Genomic DNA, 26,004 nt, shown 5'->3' with positions numbered 1-26,004 from the left:
ATGTCGGGGCCGGTGTGTCCGGGCCGTGGGGGGGTGTCGGGGGTGAGCCAGTGTCCGGACCGTGGGGGGGTGTCGGGGGTCAGCCAGTGTCCGGGCCGTGGGGGGGTGTCGGGGGTCAGCCAGTGTCCGGGCCGTGAGGGGGTGTCGGGGGTGAGCCAGTGTCCGGACCGTGGGGCCAGACTGCCCGGGGTCAGCCAGTGTCCGGAGGGAGCGGGGCTACTGGCTTTGTCCGGCGGCGGGGTGCAGGAGGGGGGCTACAAGCCGGGGTACAGCAGCAGTCTGGGGGGGCAGTACGTGTTCCCCCTCGGGCCGCACAAGGGCGAGTATGTCGGGGGGGAGGCACTGTCGCCCCCCGCCCACTGGCCGCAGCCCCCCTCGGCCGCCCACTGGCCGCACCCCCACCCCGGCCCGTCGCCCCCCTACATGGTCAAGGCAGAGAAGGACATGTTCAGCTCACCCCCCCCACACCACCACCCCTCCTACCCCCACCGCTGGAGCGGCCCCGGCTTCTGGCCGCCCGTCCCCCTGCCCCTACCCCTGCCCGGCTCCAGCTCCCCGGCCAGCGGCTCCGGACAAGCCTACCCCGGCTACAACACCTTCCCCTCGCCGCCACACATGTTCCCCAGCCCCTCGCAGCTCAGCGACTCCACCCCGGCAACGCAGTCCGTCGCCGGCTCCACCGGCACCACCAGCGAAGAGGCGCAGTCCAGCGACAGCGAGGAGGTAGGTTGGCAACTGCCCTGATAGCTGATCAATATCTCTCCGTCCTGGGTCAATACAGCTAATCGCCTTCATAGCTGATCAATATCGCTCTGTCCTGGGTCAATACAGCGAATCACCTTCATAGCTGATCAATATCCCTCCGTCCTGGGTCAATACAGCTAATTGCCCATATAGCTGATCAATATCCCTCCTGGGATCAATACAGCTAATCGCTTTCATAGCTGATCAATATCCCTCCTGGGATCAATACAGCTGATCGCCTTCATAGCTGATCAATATCCCTCCGTCCTGGGTCAATACAACTAATCGCCCATATAGCTGATCAATATCCCTCCGTCCTGGGTCAATACAGCTAATCACCTTCATAGCTGATCAATATCCCTCCTGGGATCAATACTTCCATCGTATCGTATCGTACAGACCTTCAAGATTTCAAGATCAAGTTATTGTCATATGTATCAATGAAGGTGCAGTGAAATTTGAGTTACCGTCTCCCTTGTCGAGATACACAGAGGGTGGTGGGTGTACGGAGCGAGCTGCCAGAGGAGGTAGTTGAGGCTGGGATTATCCCAACGTTTAAGAAACAGTTAGACAGGGACATGGATAGGACAGGTTTGGAGGGATATGGGCCAAACGCAGGCAGGTGGGACTAGTGTAACTGGGTCATTGTTGGCCAGTGTGGGCAAGTTGGGCCGAAGGGCCTGTTTCCCCTCTATCACTCTGTGACTCTAAAATGCTGGAGTAACTCAGCGGGGCGGGCAGCATCTGGAGAGAAGGAATGGGTGATGTTTGTGGATCGAGACCCTTCTTCAGAGTCTGGAACATCACCCATTCCTTCTCTCCAGAGATGCTGCCTGTCCCGCTGAGTTACTCCAGCTTCTTGTGTCCATCTATAAGTTATACAGGCCCTTTGGCCCAACTTGCCCACACTGGCCAACATGTCCTATCAGTCCCACCTACCTGCGCTTGGCCCTAGATCCAAATCTCTGGAGAACATACAGAGCAGAGGTGACTTTTCGGGTCAGGACACCTATTCAGACTCGCCTAGTTACTCCAGCACTTTGTGTCTTTTTTTGTTATACACCAGCATCTGCATTTCCTTGTGTCCAGGTTGGTCTGTTAGTCAGCCACTTGCCGGTGTGGTGGTTCCAGATGTTTACACATCTGTTGTGCTGCTGCAGGTAGGAATTTCATTGTTCCATTTCGGGACATATGACAAGAACACATCCCCGACTCTTGAAAAAGAAGATAGACACAAAATGCCAGAGTAACTCAGTGGGACTGGTAGTATCACTGGAGAAAAGGAACAGGTGACGTTTTGGGTTGAGACTAGGGTTGCCAACTGTCCCGTATTAGACGGGACATCCCGTATTTTGGGCTAAATTGGTTTGTCCCGTACGGGACTGCCCTTGTCCCGTATTAGTAGGGTTGCCAACTTCTTCACTCCCAAATGGGTGACCTCACCGCCCCGCGCCCCACGTGACCTCACCCAGCCAGCGGCCGCGTGCTCCCGCTCCACCAATGGCGGCCGCCATTGGTTGAGCGGGAGCACGTGACCGCTGGCAGGGTGAGGCCACCCTTTGCCCCGTATTTTGGAGATAGGAAGTTGGCAACCTTAGTAGAGACCCTTCTTCAGACTTGGTATTTATTCACAAAATGCTGGAGTAACTCAGCAGGTCAGGCAGCATCTCCGGGGAGAAGGAATGGGTGATGTTTCGGGCCGAGACCCTTCTTCAGACTTGAATGTGTCTCTGGTGAAACTTTGGAAACATCTATCCCAGCGATATGAGGAGACTTGGTCATTGACTGTATTCAGAACTGGCATGATGGGTTTCTAGATACTGGATGGATGAAGGGCCAGGATAATGGTGTTGTCCTGAATCTGAACCATGACATTTATAAAGTGATAGAATAGGCCAGTGGGGCATCAGGGACAACCCTTGTATCTAATATACATGCGGAATTTCGTAAGGTCATAAGTGATAGACAATAGACAATAGACAATAGGTGCAGGAGTAGGCCATTCGGCCCTTCGAGCCAGCACCGCTATTCAATGTGATCATGGCTGATCATTCTCAATCAGTACCCCGTTCCTGCTTTCTCCCCATACCCCCTGACTCCGCTATCCTTAAGAGCTCTATCTAGCTCTCTCTTGAATTTATTCAGAGAATTGGCCTCCACTGCCCTCTGAGGCAGAGAATTGCACAGATTCACAACTCTCTGACTAAAAAAGTTTTTCATCATCTCTGTTCTAAATGGCCTACCCCTTTTTCTTAAACAGTGGCCCCTGGTTCTGGACTCCCCCAACATTGGGAACATGTTTCCTGCCTCTAACATGTCAAACCCCTTAATAATCTTATACGTTTCGATAAGATCCCCTCTCATCCTTCTAAATTCCAGTGTATACAAACCTAGTCGCTCTAGTCTTTCAACATATGACAGTCCCGCCATTCCGGAAATTAACCTAGTGAACCTACGCTGCACGCCCTCAATAGCAAGAATTTGATAGGAGAAGAATTAGGCCATTCGGCCTATCAAGCCCACTCTCCCATTCAATCATGGCTGATCTATCTCCCCCTCCTAACCCCATTCTCCAGCCTTCTCCCCATAACCCCTGACACCTGTACTAATCAAGAATCTATCTCTGCCTTAAAAAATATCCACTGGCTTGGCCTCCACAGCCTTCTGTGGCAATGAATTCCACAGAGTCACCACCCTCTGACTAAAGAAATTTCTCCTCATCTCCATCCTAAAAGAACGTCCTTTAATTCTGAGGCTGTACCCTCTGGTCCTAGACTCTCCCACTAGTGCAAACATCCTCTCCACATCCACACTATCCAAGCCCTTCTCTATTCGGTATGTTTCAATAAGGTCCCCCCTCATTCTTCTAAACTCCAGAGCACTTCACTGTACTTCAATAAAAAAAGAAGCCTTTTTTAAAAAGGGGTATTGGTTTCTTGAGTGGCTTCCTTAATGTGTCCAATTGATTGTAGACTTTGCGGTGCCTTTGTTATTTGTGGTTAAAGATCAGTGTAATCAATGTTTTGATGGTGTTAGATGTCTGTCATTGGGTAGGTCCTATTGTTGATCTTTTAAACCAATTAATGTAATGTTTTAAACTAATTTGTTCTGGAAATCTTCGGTGCCCCCAGACAATGTTTTATTTTAGATAACAAAGTCTTTTTGGTTCCATGTTTGCACAGGATAACTTCCAACTTGTTTTTGAAGAGTTTAAAAAATATATATATCTATCTATATATATATATATATATATATATATATATATAAATGGATTTTTCTGTATAATGGTGGGAATACCTGGCCAGACAGCATTTGTGGAGAAACCAATTTGTAAAGAAGGGTCTCAATCCAAAACGTCACCAATTCCTTCTCTCCAGAGATGCTGCCTGTCCCGCTGAGTTACTCCAGCATTTTGTGCCTATCTTCGGCGTAAACCTGCATCCAATTTTGAAATTTCTTTTTGTCAGAAATGCCGCCTACCCTGATATTTTCAGCGTTTTTCTGAACTTATTTCCGAGTTCCAGCATTGGCCCTGTTTTGATTTTTATCACCTTTTCTCTCTCCCTGCTTTAAGGAATATCCAACCAAGGAGAAAATGGAACAATTTGCCAAAGAACTGAAACACAAGAGGATTACACTTGGCTTCACTCAGGCTGACGTGGGATTGGCTTTGGGGAACCTCTACGGTAGGCGATTAAGGGAAATTTAATGATTACCCTTTTGTTTTGAAAGGATTGCGTTTAATTGACGATTAAGCCATTTAATTCTATAATCCACTTAAGAGTGCACTGTAGGTAGACATAAAATGCTGGAGTAACTCAGTGGGTCAGGCAGCATCTCGGGAGAAAACGAATGGGTGACGTTTCGGGTTGAGACCCTTCTTCAGACTGATGTCAGGGGATGGGGCGGGTCCTACCTCGAAACGTCACCCATTCCTTCTCTCCCGAGATGTTGCCTGACCCGCTGAGTTACTCCAGCATTTTGGGTCTACCTTCGATTTTAAACCAGCATCTGCAGTTGTTTCCTAAGAGTGTACTGTGTAGGAAGGAACTGCTGATGCTGGTTTAAACTGAAGATAGACACAAAAAGTTGGAATAACTCAACGGTGGAGTCCGAAGAAGGGTCTCGACCCAAAATGTCACCTATTCCTTTTTCTCCAGAGATGCTGCCTGACCCGCTGAGTTACTCCAGCTTTTTGCGTCTATCTAAGAGTGTACTGTGTACTTCACCGATAAAGTTTTTCATGGAACAGCTGTCAAGACTAGTCCCAAGTTGATCTTTGAAATGTATGGTATATTCTTGTATCTCCCAGGTTATTTTTGGGAGAGTGCTTGGTTGAAACTGGAGTTAATGTGGACAGTTACGTTTGTGGAGAGAGGTTGATCAGGCTCTGCTTCATTCTGCTCCGATGTATTATGAGATGTGTCCGTTTTAGAACTCTTTACAGGCTTACATAGAAACATAGAAAATAGGTGCAGGAGTAGGCCATTCAGCCCTTCGAGCCAGCACCGCCATTCAATGTGATCATGGCTGATCATCCAGAATCAGTACCCCGTTCCTGCTTTCTCCCCGTATCCCTTGATTCCGTCAGCCCTAAATCTAACTCTTGAAAACATCCAGTGAATTGGCCTCCACTACCTTATCATATCATATCATATATATACAGCCGGAAACAGGCCTTTTCGGCCCACCAAGTCCGTGCCGCCCAGCGATCCCCGTACATTAACACTATCCTACACCCACTAGGGACAATTTTTACATTTACCCAGCCAATTAACCTACATACCTGTACGTCTTCTGTGGCAGAGAATTCCACAGGGAATTCACAACTCTGGGTGGAAAAGATTTTCCTCATGAGTTAGATAGAGCTCTTAATGATAGTCAGGGAGTATGGGGAGAGGGCAGGAACGGGGTACTGATTGTGAATGATCAGCCATGATCACATTGAATGGCGGTGCTGGCTCAAAGGGCCGAACGGCCTCCTCCTGCACCTATTGTCTATTGTCATCTCAGTCCTAAACGGCCTTTCCCTATCTTTGCAAAGATATCTAACTCCGTATCTTGCAGTCACCTCCCCTTTCTATTGCTAATTTCAATACAATGGGCTTTGGACTAGCTGGCTGGACCCATCGCTGGACAATTCCTGAAGACCCCCACACCCCCTATCCTTAAGCGTGCTGCTTTTCCGTACGACCACGAACCTTTACCTCAGTCAGTCTGTTTTCCACTCCTTGTCTACATTTTAGTTTTCTTCCGCGTTGCCGTTCCAGTGCTGCCTTCACCATCCTCCCCTCTCCAAGTAAGCTCACGTAAACCGCAGTCTCCCCCTGCTGTCTCCTGCTCCCTCTTTCTCATGTCCACCATGTGGTTTAACAACGCAGTCCCCTTCACTTCATACTGATCAGAGAGCTAGGGGTGCCAACTATCTCACTCCAAAATACGGGACAAAGGGTGACCTCACTGTCCCGCGCCCCACGTGGCCTCACCCAGCCAGCGGCCATGTGCTCCCGCTCCACCAATGGCGTCAGCGTGGAGGTCACGTGGGGCACGGGGCGGTGACGTCACCCTTTGTCCCTTATTACGGGACCCTACTAATACGGGACAAGGGCGGTCCCGTACGGGACAAACCAATTTAGCCCAAAATACAGGATGTCCCGTCTAATACGGGACAGTTGGCAACCCTATCTGAGAGCACACTTTAAATCCCTACACCCTTATTTTTGTGTTGACCACTTTGACTGTTCAGGTTTCCAGAAATGAAATGCCATGGGTTTTTTCCCTTCAGATGTTCTATGAACGCAAATTTCCACTTGCTTTGATGTAGACCATCTCATACCGACCTGCTCCGCAGTATATTAGTTTTAGTTTATTGTCACGTGTACCGAGGTACAGCGAAAAGCTTTTGTTGCGTGCTAACCAGTCAGCGGAAAGACAATACATGATTACAATCGAGCCGTCCACAGTGTACAGATACATGATAAGGGAATGACGTTTAGTGCAAGGTAAAGCCAGCAAAGTCCGATCAAGGATAGTCCGAGGGTAACCAATGAGGTAGACAGTAGTTCAGCACTGCTCTCTGGTTGTGGTAGGATGGTTCAGTTGCCTGATAACAGCTGGGAAGAAACTGTCCCTGAATTTGGGGGTGTGCGTTTTCACACTTCTGTACCTCTTGCCTGATGGGAGAGGGGAGAAGAGGGAGTGGCCGGGGGTGAGACTAGTCCTTGATGATGCTGCTGACCTTGCCGAGGCAGCGTGAGGTGTAGATGGAGTCAGTGGAAGGGAGGTTGGTTTGTGTGATGGTCTGAGCTGTGTCCACAATTCGCTGCAATTTCTTGTGGTCTTGGATGGTGTTGTTCCCAAACCGAGCTGTGATGCATCCCGATAAAATGCTTTCTGCGGCGCATCTGTAGAAGTTGGTGAGAGTTGTTTGCTGCAGTATATTACGGCCTTCCCCTTGGTCTGGGAACATTGCTGAGTCTTATTGAACCTATCGGGGCTTCATACAATCTCTAGTATTCTGACTAGCAATTTGTGTAGGGAGGAACTGCAGGTGCTGGTTTATACTGAAGATAAACACAAAGTGCTGGAGTAACTCAACGGGTCAGGCGGCATTTTGGGAGGAAAGGTACAGGTGACATTTTGGGTTGGATCCCTTCTTCAGACTGACTAGCAATTTGTCTGGTTTTAGAGGACGAAGGGCCAGGAAATTGAACACAAGGGCTTTTCATTGCTGCTTAGTAAAGTTATAATAATAAAACTTCCAGGTACCTCTTTGCTTTATGGTAACCACACTTGTAATTGAAGCTTGGAGGTTGAAATTACCCCCAACAACTCTTTAAAAGACATTTGGACAGGTATATTGATAGGACAGTTTTAGAGGGATATGGGCCAAACGCAGGCAGGTGAGACCAGTGTAGATGGGGCATGTTGGTCGGTGTGGGCAAGTTGGGCCGAGGGGCCTGTTTCCACACTGTATCACTCTGTGACCATGAGATGTGTTAAGTGAGGCATGCATGCAGGTACAGCAGGCAGTGAAGAAAGCTAATGGTATGTTGACCTTCATTGTGAGAGGATTTGTGTTTAGGAGCAAGGAGGTCCTACTGCAGTTGTACAGGGTCCTGGTGAGACCGCACCTGGAGTATTATGTACAATTTTGGTCTCCTAATTTGAGGAAGGACATTATTGCTATTGAGGGAGTGCAGCGTAGGTTCACCAGGTTAATTCCCGGGATGGCGGGACTGACATACGATAAAAGAATGGATCGACTGGGCTTGTATTCACTGGAATTTAGAAGGATGAGAGGAGATCTCATAGAAACATATAAAATTCTGAAGGGATTTGACAGGCTAGATGAAGGAAAAATGTTTCTGATGTTGGGGCAGTCCAGAACCAGCAGTCACAGTTTAAGAATAAGAGGTAGGCCATTTAGGACTGAGATGAGGAAAAACCTTTTCACCCAGAGAGTTGTGAATCTGTGGAATTCTCTGCCACAGGAAGCAATGGAGGCCAATTCACTGGAAGTTTTCAAGAGAGAGTTAGATTTAGCTCTCAGGGGAAAGGGAGTCAAGGGATATGGGGAGAAAGCAGGAACGGCGTACTGATTTTGGATGATCGGCCATGATCATATTGAATGGTGGTGCTGGCTCGAAGGGCCGATGTTTCTATGTTCAGCTCGGGATTAGTGCGGCACTGTGGATTAACATCAGCGTACGTGTACACAACACGATCAAGAATCTAACATAGACACAAAATGCTGGACAGGCAGCATCTCTGGAGAGAAGGAACGGGTGATGTTTCAGGTCGAGACACCTCTGTCTGAAGATGGGTCTCGAGCCAGAAATGTCATTTAATCCTCTCCAGAGATGCTGCCTGACCCGCTGAGTTATTCCAGCATTTTGTGTCTATCTTCGGTGTTCCTTCCTGCACCATTGATTTTGGTTTAGTTTTAGGTTAGAGATACCGTGTGGGAAAAGGCCCTTCGGCCCACCGAGTCCACCTGTTCACACAAGTTCTGAAGTCTGAAGAAGGGTGTCGACGATCTGGTGTCTCCCGCTGTCTGCTGATCCTGACTTTGCAGCAGATCATGTCTGGTAGAAAAAACAAACGCAGATAGATGGCTGGATTAAATCGAAGGTAGACACAAAATGCTGGAGTAACTCAGCGGGACAGGCAGCATCTCGGGAGAGAAGGAATGGGCGACGTTTCGGGTCGAGACCCTTCTTCAGACTGTCCATGCCTTGTTCCTTGCAGAAGGCCACCTTGGGAACAGCAAAGATTCAATGATACTTTATAGTGACAAGTACTGACTGACGTCCAGTGACATTCAGTAGACAAAACACGCAGAGTATCTGCAAATGTGCAAACTCCACACAGTTTAGTTTATTGTCACATACACTGTTCTAATTTGTTTCATTGGGTTGTTTAAATTAATACTGACTAGCTAATTAATTTATTGCATCGTATGGGAGGCGCATTCCCAATCTCGTTGTACCCCTGTACAATGACAATAAAGATATATTGTATTGTATTGTATTGCACAGTGAAAAGCTTTTGTTGCGTGCTAACCATTCATCGTCTGAAGGGTCTCCATCCGAAATGCCACCTATTCCTTTTCTCCAGGGAAGCTGTCTGACCCGCTGAGTTACTCCGGCATTTGAGTTGAGTGCAGTTTAGTTCATTATCACGTGTACCGAGGTACAGTGAAAAGCTTGTGTTGCGTGCTAACCAGTCAGCGGAAAGACAACACACGATTACAATCGAACCATTTTCAGTGGACAGATACATGATAAGGGAATAACGTTTAGTGCAAGGTAAAGCCAGCAAAGTCCGCTCAAGGATAGTCCGAGGGTCACCAATGAGGTAGATAGTAAGTTCCCAAGACAGCACCCGTGGGCAGGATCCAATGCAGATGTCCTTTGCACTGAGAGGCTGCAGCCATGCCACTGCGCCACTGGGCAGCCCTTGTTGCTCTTGGAGGACGCTGTGTGATGTGATGGATGAGGTGAGATGTTTACAGATCAACTCTCTATTCTCCTGGTTGAGTAAGGGGCGGAGGAAGCAAAATGCTCCACTATTTTTTAAGTAGAGCAATGCATGCACTCCCCAATTTACATAATGGTTATAGTTTAGTTTAGAGATACAGCGCGGAAACTGTCCCCTCGTCCCACCGAGTCCGCACCGACCAGCGATCCCCGCACACTAACACCATCCTACACACACTAGGGACAATTTCTTTACCTTTTACACCAAGCCAATTAACCTACAAACCTGTACGTCTTTGGAGTGTGGGAGGAAACCGAAGATCACGTGGAAGTCCCGCGCAGGCCACGGGGAGAACGTACAAACTCCGTACAGACAGCGCCCATAGTCAGGATCGAACCCGGGTCTCTGGCGCTGTGAGGCAGCAACTCTACCGCTGCGCCATTTATGTTCCATTGATTCTTAATTAGGTCAGATTTTATGTAATTAGGAATCACCACCCACACCCTCAGCACAAAATAACTTGATGGGTCTGAAGAAGGGTCTCAACCCGAGACGTCCTCTATTCCTTTTTCTCCAGAGTTAAATCTTGTATCGGGGTCTACACAAAATGCTGGAGTAACTCAGCGGGGCAGGCAGCATCTCTGGAGAGAAGGAATGGCTGACCCTTCTGACCATGTTTCCTGGATCTCCTTTGACGCTGTAATCAATGGTCTGCCCTCCACCCACCAGCCTTGGGCTGTGAATTCCAAACCGAACACACACAAAATTTGGTCGTCACATCTTCACTGTTTGTGATGTATTTAATTGGCTGTAAAACTCTTTGGAGACCTGCTGAGAAGGTAAATGGTATCGGGGAAAGGTATGCGGAGTTGAGGGGGAAAGTCATTTACAATTCTTCAGGCAGAGCAGTTGGTTGTGATGCCATGCTAATGTGCGTCTAATTGATTGTTGCCACATTCACCGACCACGATGAGGACCTGATCCATTGTCACCACTGTTTAGACATCTGCACTACATCCTCCCCCACTGATGCCAGCCTTTGTTTTGCTCCATTGCTAACTCTTGCGTTGAGAGTTTGCAAACTACACGCGTGCTTTTAGTTTAGTTTACTTTAGTTTAGAGGTACAGCGCGGAAACAGGCCCTTCGGCCCACCGAGTCCGCGCTGACCAGCGATCCCCGCACACTAACACTGTCCTACACACACTAGGGACAATTTATACTTACACCAAGCCGATTAACCTCCAAACCTGTACATCTTTGGAGTGTGGGAGGAAACCGAAGATCTCGGAGAAAACCCACGCAGGTCACGGGGAGAACGTGCAAACTCCGCACAGACAGCGCCCGTAGTCGGGATCGAGCCCGGGTCTCCGGCGCTGCATTTGCTGTAAGGCAGCAACTCTACCGCTGCGCCACCGTGCCCCTGGCCCCTTATTGAAATAGTTTCGTTTTGAGATACACCGTGGAAACATGGCCCACTGGCCAAAAACAATACAGGTTTGTAGGTAAATTGACTTCAGTAATATTGTAAAATTATTACAATATTAATTGTTGTGTGTAGAATAGTGCTCGTGTACGGGGTTTGCTGGTCGGTGCGGTCTCGGTGGGACGAAGGACCTAAACAGCGGCACGGTGGCGCAGCGGTAGAGTTGCTGCCTTACAGCGAATGCAGCGCCGGAGACCCGGGTTCCATCCCGACCACGGGTGCTGTCTGAACGGTGTTTGCACGTTCTCCCCGTGACCTGCGTGGGTTTTCTCCGAGATCTCTGGTTTCCTCCCACACTCCAAAGACGTGCAGGTTTGTAGGTTCATTGGCTTGGTAAATGTAAATATTGTCCCTAGTGTGTGTAGGATAGTGTTAGTGTGCGGGGATCGTAGGTCGGCGCGGACCCGGTGGGCCGAAAGGGCCTGTTTCCGCGCTGTATCTCTAAACTAAACTAAAGCAGATCTGCCGTTTACTCTTTGTACCAGTGAACCTCTGTCTCACTTGGATGGTTATTTGGGGCTCTGGTTGGGAGTCAGGGAGGAGATGTAGAAACAGATGTTGCTTTTCACTCAACAGATGTTGCCAGACTCCCTGAGTTTGGTTTAGTTTAGAGATACAGAGCGGAAACTGGCCCTTCTGCCCGCCGAGTCCGTGCCGACCAGCGATCGCCTCATATTAACACATTCTGCACTACATCTCTAAACTAAACTAAACTAAAACTATCCCACACACACTAGAGACCATTTACAATTATACCAAGCCAATCAATCTACAAAGCTGCACGTCTTTGGAGTGTGGGAGGAAACCGGAGCACCCGGAGAAAACCCATGCAGGTCACGGGGAGAACGTACAAACTCCGTACAGACAGCACCCGTAGTCAGGATGGAGCCCGGGTCTCTGGCGCTGTGAGGCAGCAACTCTACCGCTGCGCCCTTGGTTGCCTTTGTCTATGCTCCATTTAAAACTCCTGTGTTGAGCTTTTGCAAGACAGACAAGATGCTGGAGTAACTCAGGCAGCATCTGTGGAGAGAAATAGACTGATGGCGTTTTGGGTTTGGATCTTCTTTAGACTGGCGGAGTGGGGGCGTGGGGGCAGGAGCTGGGAAAGGGAGGTGGGGGTGTGGCAAAGCCTGGCGAGTGATGGGTGGATACAGGGGAGAGGGGTGATGATGGGCAGCTGGGTGGAGTTAGTGACAGGCTAAAGGTGAATGGGGCAAAAGGGTGTCAGGTAAGGGGAGGGGGGGTGAGATGCTGCGCTAGAGGAAGCGACCAGAGTTGAGGGTCCTTCCACTGCTGGACATTGGGGGTCAGGGTTATAAGGAATAGGAGCAGAGTTAGGCCATTCAGCCCATCGAGTCTACCCCGCCATTCAATCATGGCTGATCTATCTCCCTCCTAACCCCATTCTCCTGCCTTCTCCCCATAACCCCTGACATCAGGGTCTGATGGAGACGCCCCTCAAACGAAGGGTGGGATATCACTGTATGGGGGCCACATGAGTGGGAGGGGTCCTTGGTGTGAGGATTACTTGCGAACACGACCATATACAACACCAATTAATGTATAAATGCTGAGTATGACGGGCGCTGGGTGCTGTCTGTACGGAGTTTGCACGTTCTCCCCGTGATCTGCCTGGGTTTTCTCCGGGTGCTCCGGTTTACCCCCAAACTCCAAAAACATTCAGGTTTGTAGGTTAATTGCCTTCAGTAAAATTGTAAACAATTGTCCCTGCTGGGTGTAGGATAGTGTTAGTGTGCGGGGATCGCTGGTCGGCGTGGTCTCGGTGGGCCGAAGGGCCTGTTTCCGCGCTGTATCTCTAAACTAAACTAAACCATTCTGAAGAAGGGTCTCGACCTGAAATGTCACCCGTTCCTTTCCTCCAGAGATGCTGTCTGACCCGCTGAGTTACTCCAGCGTTTATGCCTGTCTTCAGCATCTGCAGATCTTTATTTCTACAAGTGGACCTCTGCCTCGATGGGATGGCTATTGGGGGCCTTGGATGGAAGTCAGGGAGGAGATGTAGAAACAGATGTTACTGTACCCTCCACAGATGGGCGGCACGGTAGCGCAGCGGTAGAGTTGCTGCTTTACAGCGAATGCAGCACCGGAGACTCAGGTTCGATCCTGACTACGGGTGCTGCACTGTAAGGAGTTTGTACGTTCTCCCCGTGACCTGCGTGGGTTTTCTCCGAGATCTTCGGTTTCCTCCCACACTCCAAAGACGTACAGGTATGTAGGTTAATTGGCTGGGTAAATGTAGAAATTGTCCATAGTGGGTGTAGGATAGTGTTAATGTTACGGGGATCGCTGGGCGGCACGGACTTGGTGGGCCGAAGGGCCTGTTTCCGGCTGTATATATATGATATGATGATATGATATGAGATGCTGCCTGACTCCTTCAGCTTAGTTTAGTTTGGTCTAGTTTAGAGATACAGAGCGGGGACTGGCCCTTCGGCCCGCCGAGTCCGTTCTGACCAGCGATCCCTGCACATTAACACTATCCTACACACACTAGAGACAATTTACATTTATACCAAGCCAGTTAATCTACAAACCTGTATGTCTTTGGAGTGTGGGTGGGTTTGCCAACTGTCCCGTATTAGCCAGGACATCCCGTATTTTGGGCTAAATTAGTTTGTCCCGCCCTTGTGTCCCGTATTAGTAGGGTTGCCAACTTCCTCACTCCCAAAGAAGGGACAAAGGGTGACGTCACCGCCCCGCGCCCCACGTGACCTCACCCAGCCAGCGGCCACGTGCTCCCGCTCCACCAATGGCGGCCGCCCGGGCTGAGGGGCGCGGGGCGGTGACGTCACCTTGTCCCGTATTTGGGAGTGAGGAAGTTGGCAACCCTAAGCGTGGGCAGAGGCCAGAGCACCTGGGGCAAACCCACGCAGGTCACGGGGAGAATGTACAAACTCCATACAGACAGCACCCGTAGTCGCGATCGAACCCGGGTCTCCGGCGCTGTGAGGCAGCAACTCTACCGCTAGGCCATTGAACTTTTAATTTGCTTAAGATTCCAGCAGTCTCTCTCGCTCTCTCTCTCTCTCTCTCTCTCTCTCTCTCTCTCTCTCTCTCTCTCTCTCTCTCTCTCTCTCCCTCCCTCCCTCCCTCCCTCTCTCTCTCTCTCTCTCTCTCTCTCTCTCTCTCTCTCTCTCTCTCTCTCTCTCTCTCTCCCTCCCTCCCTCCCTCTCCCTCTCCCTCTCTCTCTCTCTCCTTCCTATTCTAAAATCTGTTTAATCCGCTTAACACCTCTGTGAATGTTCGCTGGCAGTTTATTCCTAGCTCTTGCCAAGGTGGGGGTTTCCTCGGGTCCATTGGTCGGTTACTGGAGCAAACTTGGTGGCAGGTTTTGAGTAAGTGGTGAAATGCATGCACATTCAGCACCTCTTGTCATGCTAATCGCCCCCTCCACTAACAGTGGCCGATCTGTAGTGTGGGCTCCCCAGGCAGGGTGTGATTACAAGGCCATTTACACCAACTGCTTCCATTATAGATCCCCCTGCCTACACTGTTAATGGAGAACCTGAAGACAGGAGTCAGATTAACAAAGCCAAAACCATTGATTCTGCCAGATGCTGCCTGAGTTACTCCAGCATTTTGTGCTATCTTTGGTTTAAACCTGCATCTGCAGTTCCTTCCTGCAGATCTGAAGAAGGGTCTCGACCCAAAGCGCCACCCATTCTTTCCCTCTAGAGACACTGCCTGTCCCGCTGAGTTACTCCAGCATTTTGTGTCTGTCTTCGGTGTTCCCTCCTGCATCATTGATTTCCGTTGAGTTTTCGTTTACAGATACTGCGTGGGAAAAGGCCCTTCGGCCCACCGAGTCCAATCTGACACGAGTTCTATGTTATCCCACTTTCTCAACCACTGCTTACACACTAGGGGCAGTTCACAAACCTGTAAGTCTTTGGAGGGTGGGAGGAAACCGGAGCACCCGGAGAAAACCCACGAGGTCACAGGGAGAACGAATTGACAGATTCTTGATTAGTACGGGTGTCAGGGGTTCTGGGGAGAAGGCAGGAGAATGGGGTTGAGAGGGAAAGATAGATCAGCCATGATCGAATGTTGGCTGAACTTTTTATAATTGTTTATTATTGGTTTGATAGAGGAATATGTTTACATATCTGTTGTGCTGCTGCAAGTAAGAGTTTCATTGTTCTGTTTCGTGACATATGATAATGAAACACTCTTGACTCCTGAGGAGATGGAGCTAATTGGTATAAGAAAATAACAGCAGATGCTGGTACAAATCGAAGGTATTTATTCACAAAATGCTGGAGTCAGGCAGCATCTCAGGGGAAAATAACTGCAGATGCTGGTACAACTCGAAGGTATCCAGCGTGGTTTTGTCCATGTGTAGGGGGGAACTGCAGATGCTGTTTTAAACCGAAGACAGACACAAAATGCTGGAGTAACTCAACAAGTCAGGCAGCTTCTCGAGAGAGAGAGAAGGAATGGGTGACGTTTTAGGTCTGAGGAAGGGTCTCGACCCGAAACGTCACCCATTCCTTCTCTCCCGAGATGCTGCCTGACCCGCTGAGTTACTCCAGCATTTTGTGTCTACCTTCAATTTTAACCAACATCTGCAGTTTTTTTCCTACCCTGATCATTGTGCCCATGATTTAGAAAATAGGCCCACAGATTTAGATTTAGAGATTTAGAGATACAGCGCGGAAACAGGCCCTTCGGCCCACCGGGTCCACGCCGCCCAGCGATCCCCGCACATTAACACTATCCTACACCCACTAGGGACAATTTTTACATTTGCCCAGCCAATTAACCTACATATCTGTACGTCTTTGGAGTGTGGGAGGAAACCGAAGATCTCGGAGAAAACCCACGCAGGTCACGGGGAGAACGTACAAACTCCGTACAGACGGCGCCCGTAGTCGGGATCGAACCTCAGTCTTCGGCGCGGCATTCGCTGTAAGGCAGCAACTCTACCGCTGCGCCACCGTGCCGCACAAGCTGGGTTTACTCTTCATGGAACATAAACTGCAGACATGTCTTAAGAGGTTTATAAAATTTGAAGAGCATTGAGAAAAAGTTGAGCTTTTTTCTTTGGTGGGGGGGTGGGCGGTCGTTGTAAAACCTGCATTTTTGCAGTTTGAATGCAAGGGCAATGGACACAGTTAAAATATGGCGGCACGGTGGCGCAGCGGTAGAGTTGCTGCCTCACAGCGCCAGAGACCCGGGTTCCATCCCGACTACGGGTGCTGTCTGTACGGAGTTTGAACATTCTCCCCGTGACCTGCCTGGGTTTTCTCCGGGTGCTCCGGTTTCCTCCCACACTCCAAAAGACGTGCAAGTCTATTTTTTAGGTTAATTGGCTTCAGTTGCAAATTGTCCTCAACGGTAAATGTCTGTGTCATCTTCAAGTCGAGTCAATTTTATTGGTATAGCACATTTAAACACAACATTTAGTGTGTGTGTGTGTAGGATAGTGTTAGTGTGCGGGGATCTCTGGTCAGCGCGGACTCGGTGGGCCGAAGGGCCTGTTTCCTCGCTGTATCTCTAAACTAAATTGGAGCCTGTCGGTGACAAGTTTGAGGCCCTCTGAGGGGGTGCTGTAAACTGTTTATGTCTGTGTTGTTCTTTTTTAGTACCTGCACTGACGTACAGCACTTTGGTCAACGTGGGTTGTGTTTAAATGTGCTATACCAATAAAATTGACTTGACTTGAAGATGACACAGACATTTACCGTTGAGGACAGCGATGTGTGGGAAACGATGAGCTCAAGGGAGGAATGGTAAATGGTCTCACACCTTTTAAAAGAAGTGGGTTTAACTTGTTAGATTCTAGATTGTCGTCAGTTGTTTTCACAAAAGAAAATCAAGTCCGACATTTCCTTATCATTTTGCTAATCTCTGGTAGCGATCAGTGAGTTACCCGTGGACAAAGACTACGATGTGCCATTGTTTGAAGGAGCTGATTGCCTACAGATAAATTGATGGCGGGCCAATTATTGTTAAAAAGTTTGGAAGGACAAGCTAAATTGTACTTTAAAGAGACCCTGTTTAATTGAGAATAGACACAAAGTGCTGGAGTAACTCAGCGGGTCAGGCAGCATATCGGGAGAGAAGGAATGGGTGACGTTTCGGGTCAATAGACAATAGACAATAGACAATAGGTGCAGGAGTAGGCCATTCAGCCCTTCGAGCCAGCACCGCCATTCAATGCGATCATGGCTGATCACTCTCAATCAGTACCCCGTTCCTGCCTTCTCCCCATACCCCCTCACTCCGCTATCCTTAAGAGCTCTATCCAGCTCTCTCTTGAAAGCATCCAACGAACTGGCCTCCACTGCCTTCTGAGGCAGAGAATTCCACACCTTCACCACTCTCTGACTGAAAAAGTTCTTCCTCATCTCCGTTCTAAATGGCCTACCCCTTATTCTTAAACTGTGGCCCCTTGTTCTGGACTCCCCCAACATTGGGAACATGTTTCCTGCCTCTAATGTGTCCAATCCCCTAATTATCTTATATGTTTCAATAAGATCCCCCCTCATCCTTCTAAATTCCAGTGTATACAAGCCCAATCGCTCCAGCCTTTCAACATACGACAGTCCCGCCATTCCGGGAATTAACCTAGTGAACCTATGCTGCACGCCCTCCATAGCAAGAATATCCTTCCTCAAATTTGGAGACCAAAACTGCACACAGTACTCCAGGTGCGGTCTCACCAGGGCCCGGTACAACTGTAGAAGGACCTCTTTGCTCCTTTACTCAACTCCTCTTGTTATGAAGGCCAACATTCCATTGGCTTTCTTCACTGCCTGCTGTACCTGCATGCTTCCTTTCATTGACTGATGCACTAGGACACCCAGATCTCGTTGAAATCCCCCTCCTCCTAACTTGACACCATTCAGATAAGAATAAGGGGTAGGCCATTTAGAACGGAGATGAGGAAGACTAGGTAATTGAGCGTAGTTAGCAGTGATTTCAAAAGGAGGTCCTATTGGACTGACTTCCTAGCTTTATGTTTAGTTTAGTTTAGTTTGGAGATACAAGTCAAGTCAAGTCAAGTCAAATTTATTTGTCACATACACATACACGTTGTGCAGTGAAATGAAAGTGGCAATGCCTGCGGGTTGTGCACAAAAAGAATTACAGTTACAGCATATAAATAAACTAAAATAAGTTACTATTAGTGTCGACAAAAATTTAGTCTCTGGGGTTATAAAAGTTGACAGTCCTGATGGCCTGTGGGAAGAAGCTCCGTCTCATCCTCTCCGTTTTCACAGCGTGACAGCGGAGGCGTTTGCCTGATCGTAGCATCTGGAACAGTCCGTTACTGGGGTGGCAGGGGTCCCTCATGATCTTGCTTGCTCTGGATCTGCACCTCCTGATGTATAGGTCCTGCAGGGGGACGAGTGTAGTTCCCATGGTGCGTTCTGCCGAACGCACTACTCTCTGCAGGGCCATCCTGTCCTGGGCAGAGCTGTTCCCAAACCAGACTGTAATGTTGCCGGACAGGATGCTCTCTACAGCCCCAGAGTAGAAGCAATGAAGGATCCTCAGAGACACTCTGAATTTCCTCAGTTGTCTAAGGTGGTAAAGGCGCTGCTTAGCCTTACCCACCAGTGCGGCAATGTGCGTTGCCCACGTCAGATCCTCTGCGATGCGGACTCCCAAGTATTTAAAACTGCTCACCCTATCCACAATAGACCCATTTATCTCCAGTGGCGTGTACGTCCTTGGATGTTTAGCCCTTCTGAAGTCCACAATCAAATCCTTTAGATTTAGAGATACAGCGTGGAAACAGGCCCTTCAGCGGACTCGGTGGGCCGAAGGGCCTGTTTCCGCGCTGTATCTCTAATTCTAAATCTAAGCCCACCGAGTCCGCGCCGACCAGCGATCCCCGCGCACTAACACACCTGGGACAATTTTTACATTTACACCAAGCCAATTAACCAACAAACCTGCACGTCTTTGGAGTGTGGGAGGAAACCGAAGATCTCGGAGAAAACCCACGCAGGTCACGGGGGGAACGCACAAACTCCGTACAGACAGCACCTGTAGTCGGAATGGAACCCGGGTCCCTGGCGCTGTGAGGCAGTAATTCTACCGCTGTGCCGCATTTGAGAGCTCTTTGATAGCTCAATACATGGGCTGTCGTTGTTGGTGGCTCTATGGGTGGCCCTGCGGTGGAGTTACTGCCTTACTGCGCTTGCAGCACTGGTGTTCCGGTTTCCTCCCACACTCCAAAGATGTACGGGTTTGTAGGTTACTTGGCTGGGTATAAATGTAAATGATCCCTAGTGTGTGTAGGATAGTGTTAGTGTGCGGGGATCGCTGGTCGGCGCGGACCCGCTGGGCCGAAGGGCCTGAAGAAGGGTTTTGAATCGAAACGTCACCCATTCCTTCTCTCCAGAGATGCTGCCTGCCCCGCTGAGTTACTCCAGACATTGTGGCCTGTTCCTGCATTTAATTCTCCTTCCCGTTCCTACACTGACCTTTCTGTCCTGGGTCTCCTCCGTTGTCAGAGTGAGTGAGGCTAAACGCAAATTGGAGGAACAGCATCTCATATTTCGCTCGGGCAGCTCACAGCACAGTGATATGAATATTGATTTCTCTCACTTCAGGTAGCCCTGGCATTCCCTCTCTCTCCATCCCTCCCCCACCCAAGTCACACCAGCTTCTCATTTTCACCCAACACACAGCTAACAATGGCCCGTTTCCTTTAACGTCGTTACTTTTTTGCATATCGTTCATTCATTGTTCTTTATCTCTCCACATCACCGTCTATATATCTCGTTTCCCTTATCCCTAACCAGTCTGAAGAAGGGTCTCGACCCGAAACGTCGCGCATTCCTTCTCTCCAGAGATGCTGCCTGACCCGCTGAGTTACTCCAGCTGTTTGTGTCTATTTTGTGTGTAGTAATGTGGTCTTTGTGGGGATAAGTCTTGACTGTGGACTGTGGAATAACTACAATTAGCTGCACAATGCGGAGTTCCAGACTTGTGGAGTGTTGTAACTTTAGATGGGCAGCTAGGACTCTACTCCTTGGAGCGCAGGAGGATGAGGGGTGATATTGTACAAGTGTACTAAATCATGAGAGCAATGGATCAAATGGACCAGACGCGGGCAGGTGGGACTAGTGTAACTGGGACATGTTGGCCGGTGTGGGCAAGTTGGGCTGAAGAGCCTGTTTCCACACTGGATCACTCTATGACTCTGTAGATGGGACATGTTGGCCGGTGTGGGCAAGTTGGGCTGAAGGGCCTGTTTCCGTACTATCACTCCAAGACTCTGTAGATGGGACATATTGGCTGGTGTGGGCAAGTTGGGCTGAAGGGCCTGTTTCCACACTGGATCACTCTATGACTCTGTAGATGGGACATATTGGCTGGTGTGGGCAAGTTGGGCTGAAGGGCCTGTTTCCACACTGTATCACTCTATGACTCTGTAGATGGGACATGTTGGCCGGTGTGGGCAAGTTGGGCTGAAGGGCCTGTTTCCACACTGTATCACTCTATGACTCTGTAGATCGGACATGTTGGCCGGTGTGGGCAAGTTGGGCTGAAGGACCTGTTTCCACACTGTATTACTCTATGACTATCCATGACTGTATGATCAGGAAAATGCTTTGTCTCTCTTCTCCAGAGCAGGGGAAATCGAGAACCAGAGGACATAGGCTTAAGGTGGGAGGGGGAACATTTAATAGGTGGTGGGTGTATGGAACGAGCTGTCAGAGGAGGTAGTTGAGGCAGGTACTATCGCAACGTTTAAGAAACATTTAGACAGGTGCATGGATAGACGAATTTAGAGGAATATGGGCCAAACGCAGGCAGGTGGGACTAGTGTAGATGGGGCATGGTGGTTGTTTGTGTGGGCAAGTTGGGTGGAAGGGCCTGTTTCCACGCTGTATCACTCTGAGACTCTGAAACTCTATGACTTTATGACTCGAGTGTAGGTGCGATGTTCTGAGTCACGCTGCATCTGAACATCTAAAGGCGTTCAATGCGGATATGTCTGAAAAAGAGTCTCGACCCGAAACGTCACCCATTCCAACTTTGTGGAGATGCTGCCTGTCCCGCTGAGTTACTCCAGCATTTTGTGCCTATCCTCAATGTGGACCTTGGTGGGGGTGGGTGAGTGGGTGGGTGGGTGGGCTTGTTATTTGGGTCGTCTGGTTTTGTGCATTGCTCATTGAAATCCTCTTATCTCTTCTGTCCCAGGCAAGATGTTCAGCCAGACCACCATCTGCCGCTTCGAAGCCTTACAACTGAGCTTCAAAAACATGTGCAAGCTGAAGCCCATCCTTCAGCGCTGGCTCAATGATGCCGAGAGTGATAGTGGCATCCATGAGGTATGTATGAAGCAGCTGATAGAGGCATGGAGACACAGAGGCACGGAGACATAGAGACACAGAGACAGGCAGACATAGAGACATAGAGGCATAGAGGCATAGAGACACAGAGACATGGAGACATGGAGACATGGAGACATGGAGACATGGAGACATGGAGACATGGAGACATAGAGACATGGAGACATAGAGGCATGGAGACACAGAGACACAGAGACATGGAGACACAGAGACATGGGGACATGGAGACATGGAGACATAGAGACATGGGGACATGGAGACATGGAGACATAGAGACATAGAGACATGGGGACATGGAGACATAGAGACATGGGGACATGGAGACATAGAGACATGGAGACACAGAGACATGGGGACATGGAGACATGGAGACATAGAGACATGGGGACATGGAGACATAGAGACATGGAGACATGGGGACATGGGGACATGGAGACATGGAGACATAGAGACATGGAGACACGGAGACATGGGGACATGGAGACATGGAGACATGGAGACATGGAGACATGGAGACATGGAGACATGGAGACATAGAGACATGGAGACATGGAGACATAGAGGCATGGAGACATGGGGACATGGAGGCATGGAGACATGGGGACATGGAGGCATGGAGACATGGAGACATGGAGACACGGAGACACGGGGACATGGAGACATGGAGACATGGAGACATAGAGACATGGAGACATGGGGACATGGAGGCATGGAGACATGGAGACATGGAGACATGGAGACATGGAGACATGGAGACACGGAGACAGGCAGACACAGAGACAGGCAGACACAGAGGCACAGACACAGAGGCACAGACACAGAGACATAGATGCATAGAGTCATAGAGACTCAGAGGAAAAGAGACACAGACACAGAGGTATAGAGATAGAGACACAGAGGCACAGAGGCAGAGTCATAGAGACATAAACGATGTCTCCATGTCCCCCCATAACCTCTCACACCCGTACTAATCAAGAATCTATCCATCTCTGCCGTAAATATATCCATTGACTTGGCCCCCAGAGCTTTCCAGAGCTGTGGCTGGCAAAGAATTCCACAGATTCACCACCCTCTGACTGCTGTCTGTCCCTGATGACCAGAGGGTGGTGCAGCGGTAGAGTTGCTGCCTCACAGCGCCGGAGACCCGGGTTCCATCCCGACTACGGGCGCTGTCTGTGCATAGTTTGTACGTTCTCCCCGTGACCAGCGTGGGTTTTCCCCGGGTGCTCCGGTTTCCTCCCACTCTTCAAAGACTTGCAAGTTTGTAGGTTTTAGGCATCGGTTTGTAAAATAAATTGCAAATTGTCCTTATTCGTGTGGGATAGCGCTACTGCACACTAAAGTCTAAATTCCCGGGTGTAGGAAGGATTAAAACAAAAATCGCTTGACTCTCTTGGTACACTGATTTGTGAAGCAGCTGGTGTATGAGTTCTGAATCCTCCTCCCTCCCTCCCTCCCTCCCTCCCTCCCTCCCTCCCTCCCTCCCTCCCTCCCTCCCACCCTCCCAGATCTGCAACGTGGAGCAGGTTCTCGAACAGTCCAGGAAGCGCAAGAGGAGAACCAGTATTGAGAACGGAGTGAAGCATAACCTGGAGACCTACTTCATGAAGTGCCCGAAACCAACCAGTGAAGAAATCTCCCAGATCGCAGAGGACCTGCAATTAGACAAAGAGGTAGGGGAAAAACTGCAGACGCTGGTTAAAATGGAAGGTAGACACAAAATGCTGGAGTAACTCAGCGGGACAGGCAGCATCTCAGGAGAGAAGGAATGGGTGACGTTTCGGGTCGAGACCCTTCTTCAGACTGATGTCAGGGGAGGGGGCGGAACCCTTGTGGAGTTTCTTTGAGCGGCCACTTAGAAAAATAGAAACATAGAAAATAGGTGCAGGAGGAGGCCATTTGGCCCTTCGAGCCAGCACCGCCATTCATTGTGATCATGGCTGATCATCCACAATCAGTAACCCGTGCCCGCCTTCTTCCCGTATCCCTTGATTCCACTAGCCCCTAGAGCTCTACCTAACTCTCTTTTAAATTCATCCAATGAATTGGCCTCCACTGGCTTCTGTGGCTTAGACACAGAGTGCTGGAGTAACTCAGCGGGACAGGCAGCATCAATGGAGAGAAGGAATGGGTGACGTTTTGGGTCAAGACACTTTTTCAGACTAATCAGTCTGAAGAAGGGTCTTGACCCAAAATATCACCCAACAGGTGCCAGGGTTACGGGGAGAAGGCAGGTGAATGGGGTTAGGAGGGAGAGATAGATCGGCCATGATTGAATGGCGGAGTGGGCTTGATGGGCCGAATGGCATAATTCTGCTCCTATCACTTGTGACCTTGTGACCTTCTCTCCAGAGATGCTGCCTGTCCCGCTGAGTAACTCCACCATTTTGTGTCTAAGGCCAAATCAATGATGAGTGGCTTGACTAGAACTTAGCGTTTCTCCATTTTTCTTTGGCAGGTGATCAGAGTTTGGTTTTGCAACCGAAGGCAGAAGGGGAAGAGGATGACCCTCCCATGCATGGAGGAGAATGAGCTGCAGATCAACGAGGAGAGCCCAGTCCGCCTGTCTCCCGGCTCGCTGATGGCAGACCCCTGTGTACCCCAGGGGTACGGTACAACCGTGATGCCACCGCACATGTACATGTCCCCCTACCCTCAGAACCTGCACCCTGCCGTGTCCATGGGGAACCACAGCAGTTAGAGGAGCACGATGGGCTCCAGATGCTGGAGTAACTCGGCGGGACAGGCAGCATCTCCGGAGAGAAGGAATGGGCGACGTTCCGGGGCGAGAACCTTCTTCAGACTGGAGATGGGTCTCGACCCGAAACATCATCAGTCTGAAGAAGGGTCTCGACCTGAAACGTCATCAGTCTGAAGAAGGGTCTCAAGCCGAAACGTCATCAGTCTGAAGAAGGGTCTCGACTTGAAACGTCATCAGTCTGAAGAAGGGTCTTGAGCCGAAACGTCACCCATTCCTTCTCTCCAGAGATGCTGCCTGTCCTGCTGAGTTACTCCAGCACACTGTGTCTACCTTTGGTGTAAACTTGCACCTGCAGTTCCTTCCTGCACAGTTTAGAGGAGCGATACTGTTGATCAACTTTGCAAGGACATTGACTCTAATGCCACCTGGTGGTAGAACGTTCACACCTTCTCGAGCTGAATTAGGCCATTCGGCCCATCAAGTCTGCTCTGCCATTCCATCATGGCTGATCTCTGTTGCCTGAATGTTATCCCTAAGCTCTCTTGGGTCCAAGAAAAGTTAATGTGGAGGGTTTATCTGCTGCTAAAGTTCAATACTGGCTCCTTTTTTAAATCTGTTTTACAATCTTTCCTCTCCCTATCTGAGTTCTGGATGTTAACAAGCTTCATTTTATATAAAAATATTATTTAATGGGAATTGTCTAACTTATTGCACTGAACATTTTGCCTTCAGTTTCCCCGTCTAAGTTGTTTGTGAAAATGTATCTGTATATTTTAATGTTGGATGTAATATTTTTCAATTTGTTTTATGAAGTTCAGCCACTCAAATACTTCAGATAATGAAAATATCTCCCAACGAGAATAGTCCTCAGCGACTGCACAGGCAAGATTTATTGGAAATATTCAGAGTTGCTGAGGAAATGCTGTCCATCTTGTTGCCTTGACAGACCACCAATCTGACAGTGTTGGCTTTGGACCAGTTCGACAAGACAAAGCAGCAGAATAGACAATAGACAATAGGTGCAGGAGGAGGCCATTCGGCCCTTCGAACCAGCACCGCCATTCAATGTGATCATGGCTGATCATTCTCAATCAGTACCCCGTTCCTGCCTTCTCCCCATACCCCCTGACTCCGCTATCCTTAAGAGCTCCATCTAGCTCTCTCTTGAATGCATTCAGAGAATTGGCCTCCACTGCCTTCTGAGGCAGAGAATTCCACAGATTCACAACTCTCTGACTGAAAGAGTTTATCCTCATCTCAGTTCTAAATGGCCTACCCCTTATTCTTAAACTGTGGCCCCTTGTTCTGGACTCCCCCAACATTGGGAACATGTTTCCTGCCTCTAACGTGTCCAACCCCTTAATAATCTTATACGTTTTGATAAGATCTCCTCTCATCCTTCTAAATTCCAGTGTATACAAGCCTAGTCGCTCCAGTCTTTCAACATATGACAGTCCCGCCATTCCGGGAATTAACCTAGTAAACCGCCCACATCCCAAAGACGTGCAGGTTTGTAGCTTAATTGGCTTCTGTAAATTAAAGTCATAGTGATACAGTTCGACCCAACTTGCCCACACCGGCCAATATGTCCCTGCAGCACTAGTCCCACTTGCCTGCGTTTGGTCCATATCCCTCCAAACCTGCCCTATCCATATACCTGTCTAACTGCTTCTTAAACGTTGGGATAGTCCCAGCCTCATAAAACCTCCTTTGCAGCTTGTTCCATACACCCACCACCCTCTGTGTGAAAAAGTTA

General features: G+C 49.3%; 1 protein-coding gene across 1 annotated transcript; it reads left to right on the top strand.

Annotated features, from left to right (window-relative positions):
• Positions 1 to 24,248, top strand: LOC144608443 (POU domain, class 5, transcription factor 3-like). Its single transcript, XM_078426217.1, has 5 exons — positions 1 to 723; positions 4,319 to 4,430; positions 21,396 to 21,526; positions 23,056 to 23,220; positions 24,006 to 24,248. Exons 1-5 carry the CDS (start codon positions 1 to 3, stop codon positions 24,246 to 24,248), a joined length of 1,374 nt encoding a protein of 457 aa, XP_078282343.1.
• Positions 24,249 to 26,004: the final 1,756 nt, after the last annotated feature.

Source organism: Rhinoraja longicauda, chromosome 31 (genome assembly GCF_053455715.1).
Source record: "Rhinoraja longicauda isolate Sanriku21f chromosome 31, sRhiLon1.1, whole genome shotgun sequence".
Classification (NCBI taxonomy): domain Eukaryota; kingdom Metazoa; phylum Chordata; class Chondrichthyes; order Rajiformes; family Arhynchobatidae; genus Rhinoraja; species Rhinoraja longicauda.
Note: the sequence above shows the minus strand (reverse complement) of the source record. Positions and strands in the feature narration are given on the sequence as shown.

Excerpts from the sequence above, each read along its gene's own strand:
- LOC144608443 (XM_078426217.1), top strand. The coding sequence starts at position 1 with ATGTCGGGGCCGGTGTGTCCGGGCCGTGGGGGGGTGTCGGGGGTGAGC. Across the intron at positions 4,431-21,395 it reads GGCTTTGGGGAACCTCTACG|GCAAGATGTTCAGCCAGACC; the intron begins GTAGGCGATTAA and ends CTTCTGTCCCAG. Across the intron at positions 23,221-24,005 it reads ACCTGCAATTAGACAAAGAG|GTGATCAGAGTTTGGTTTTG; the intron begins GTAGGGGAAAAA and ends TTTCTTTGGCAG.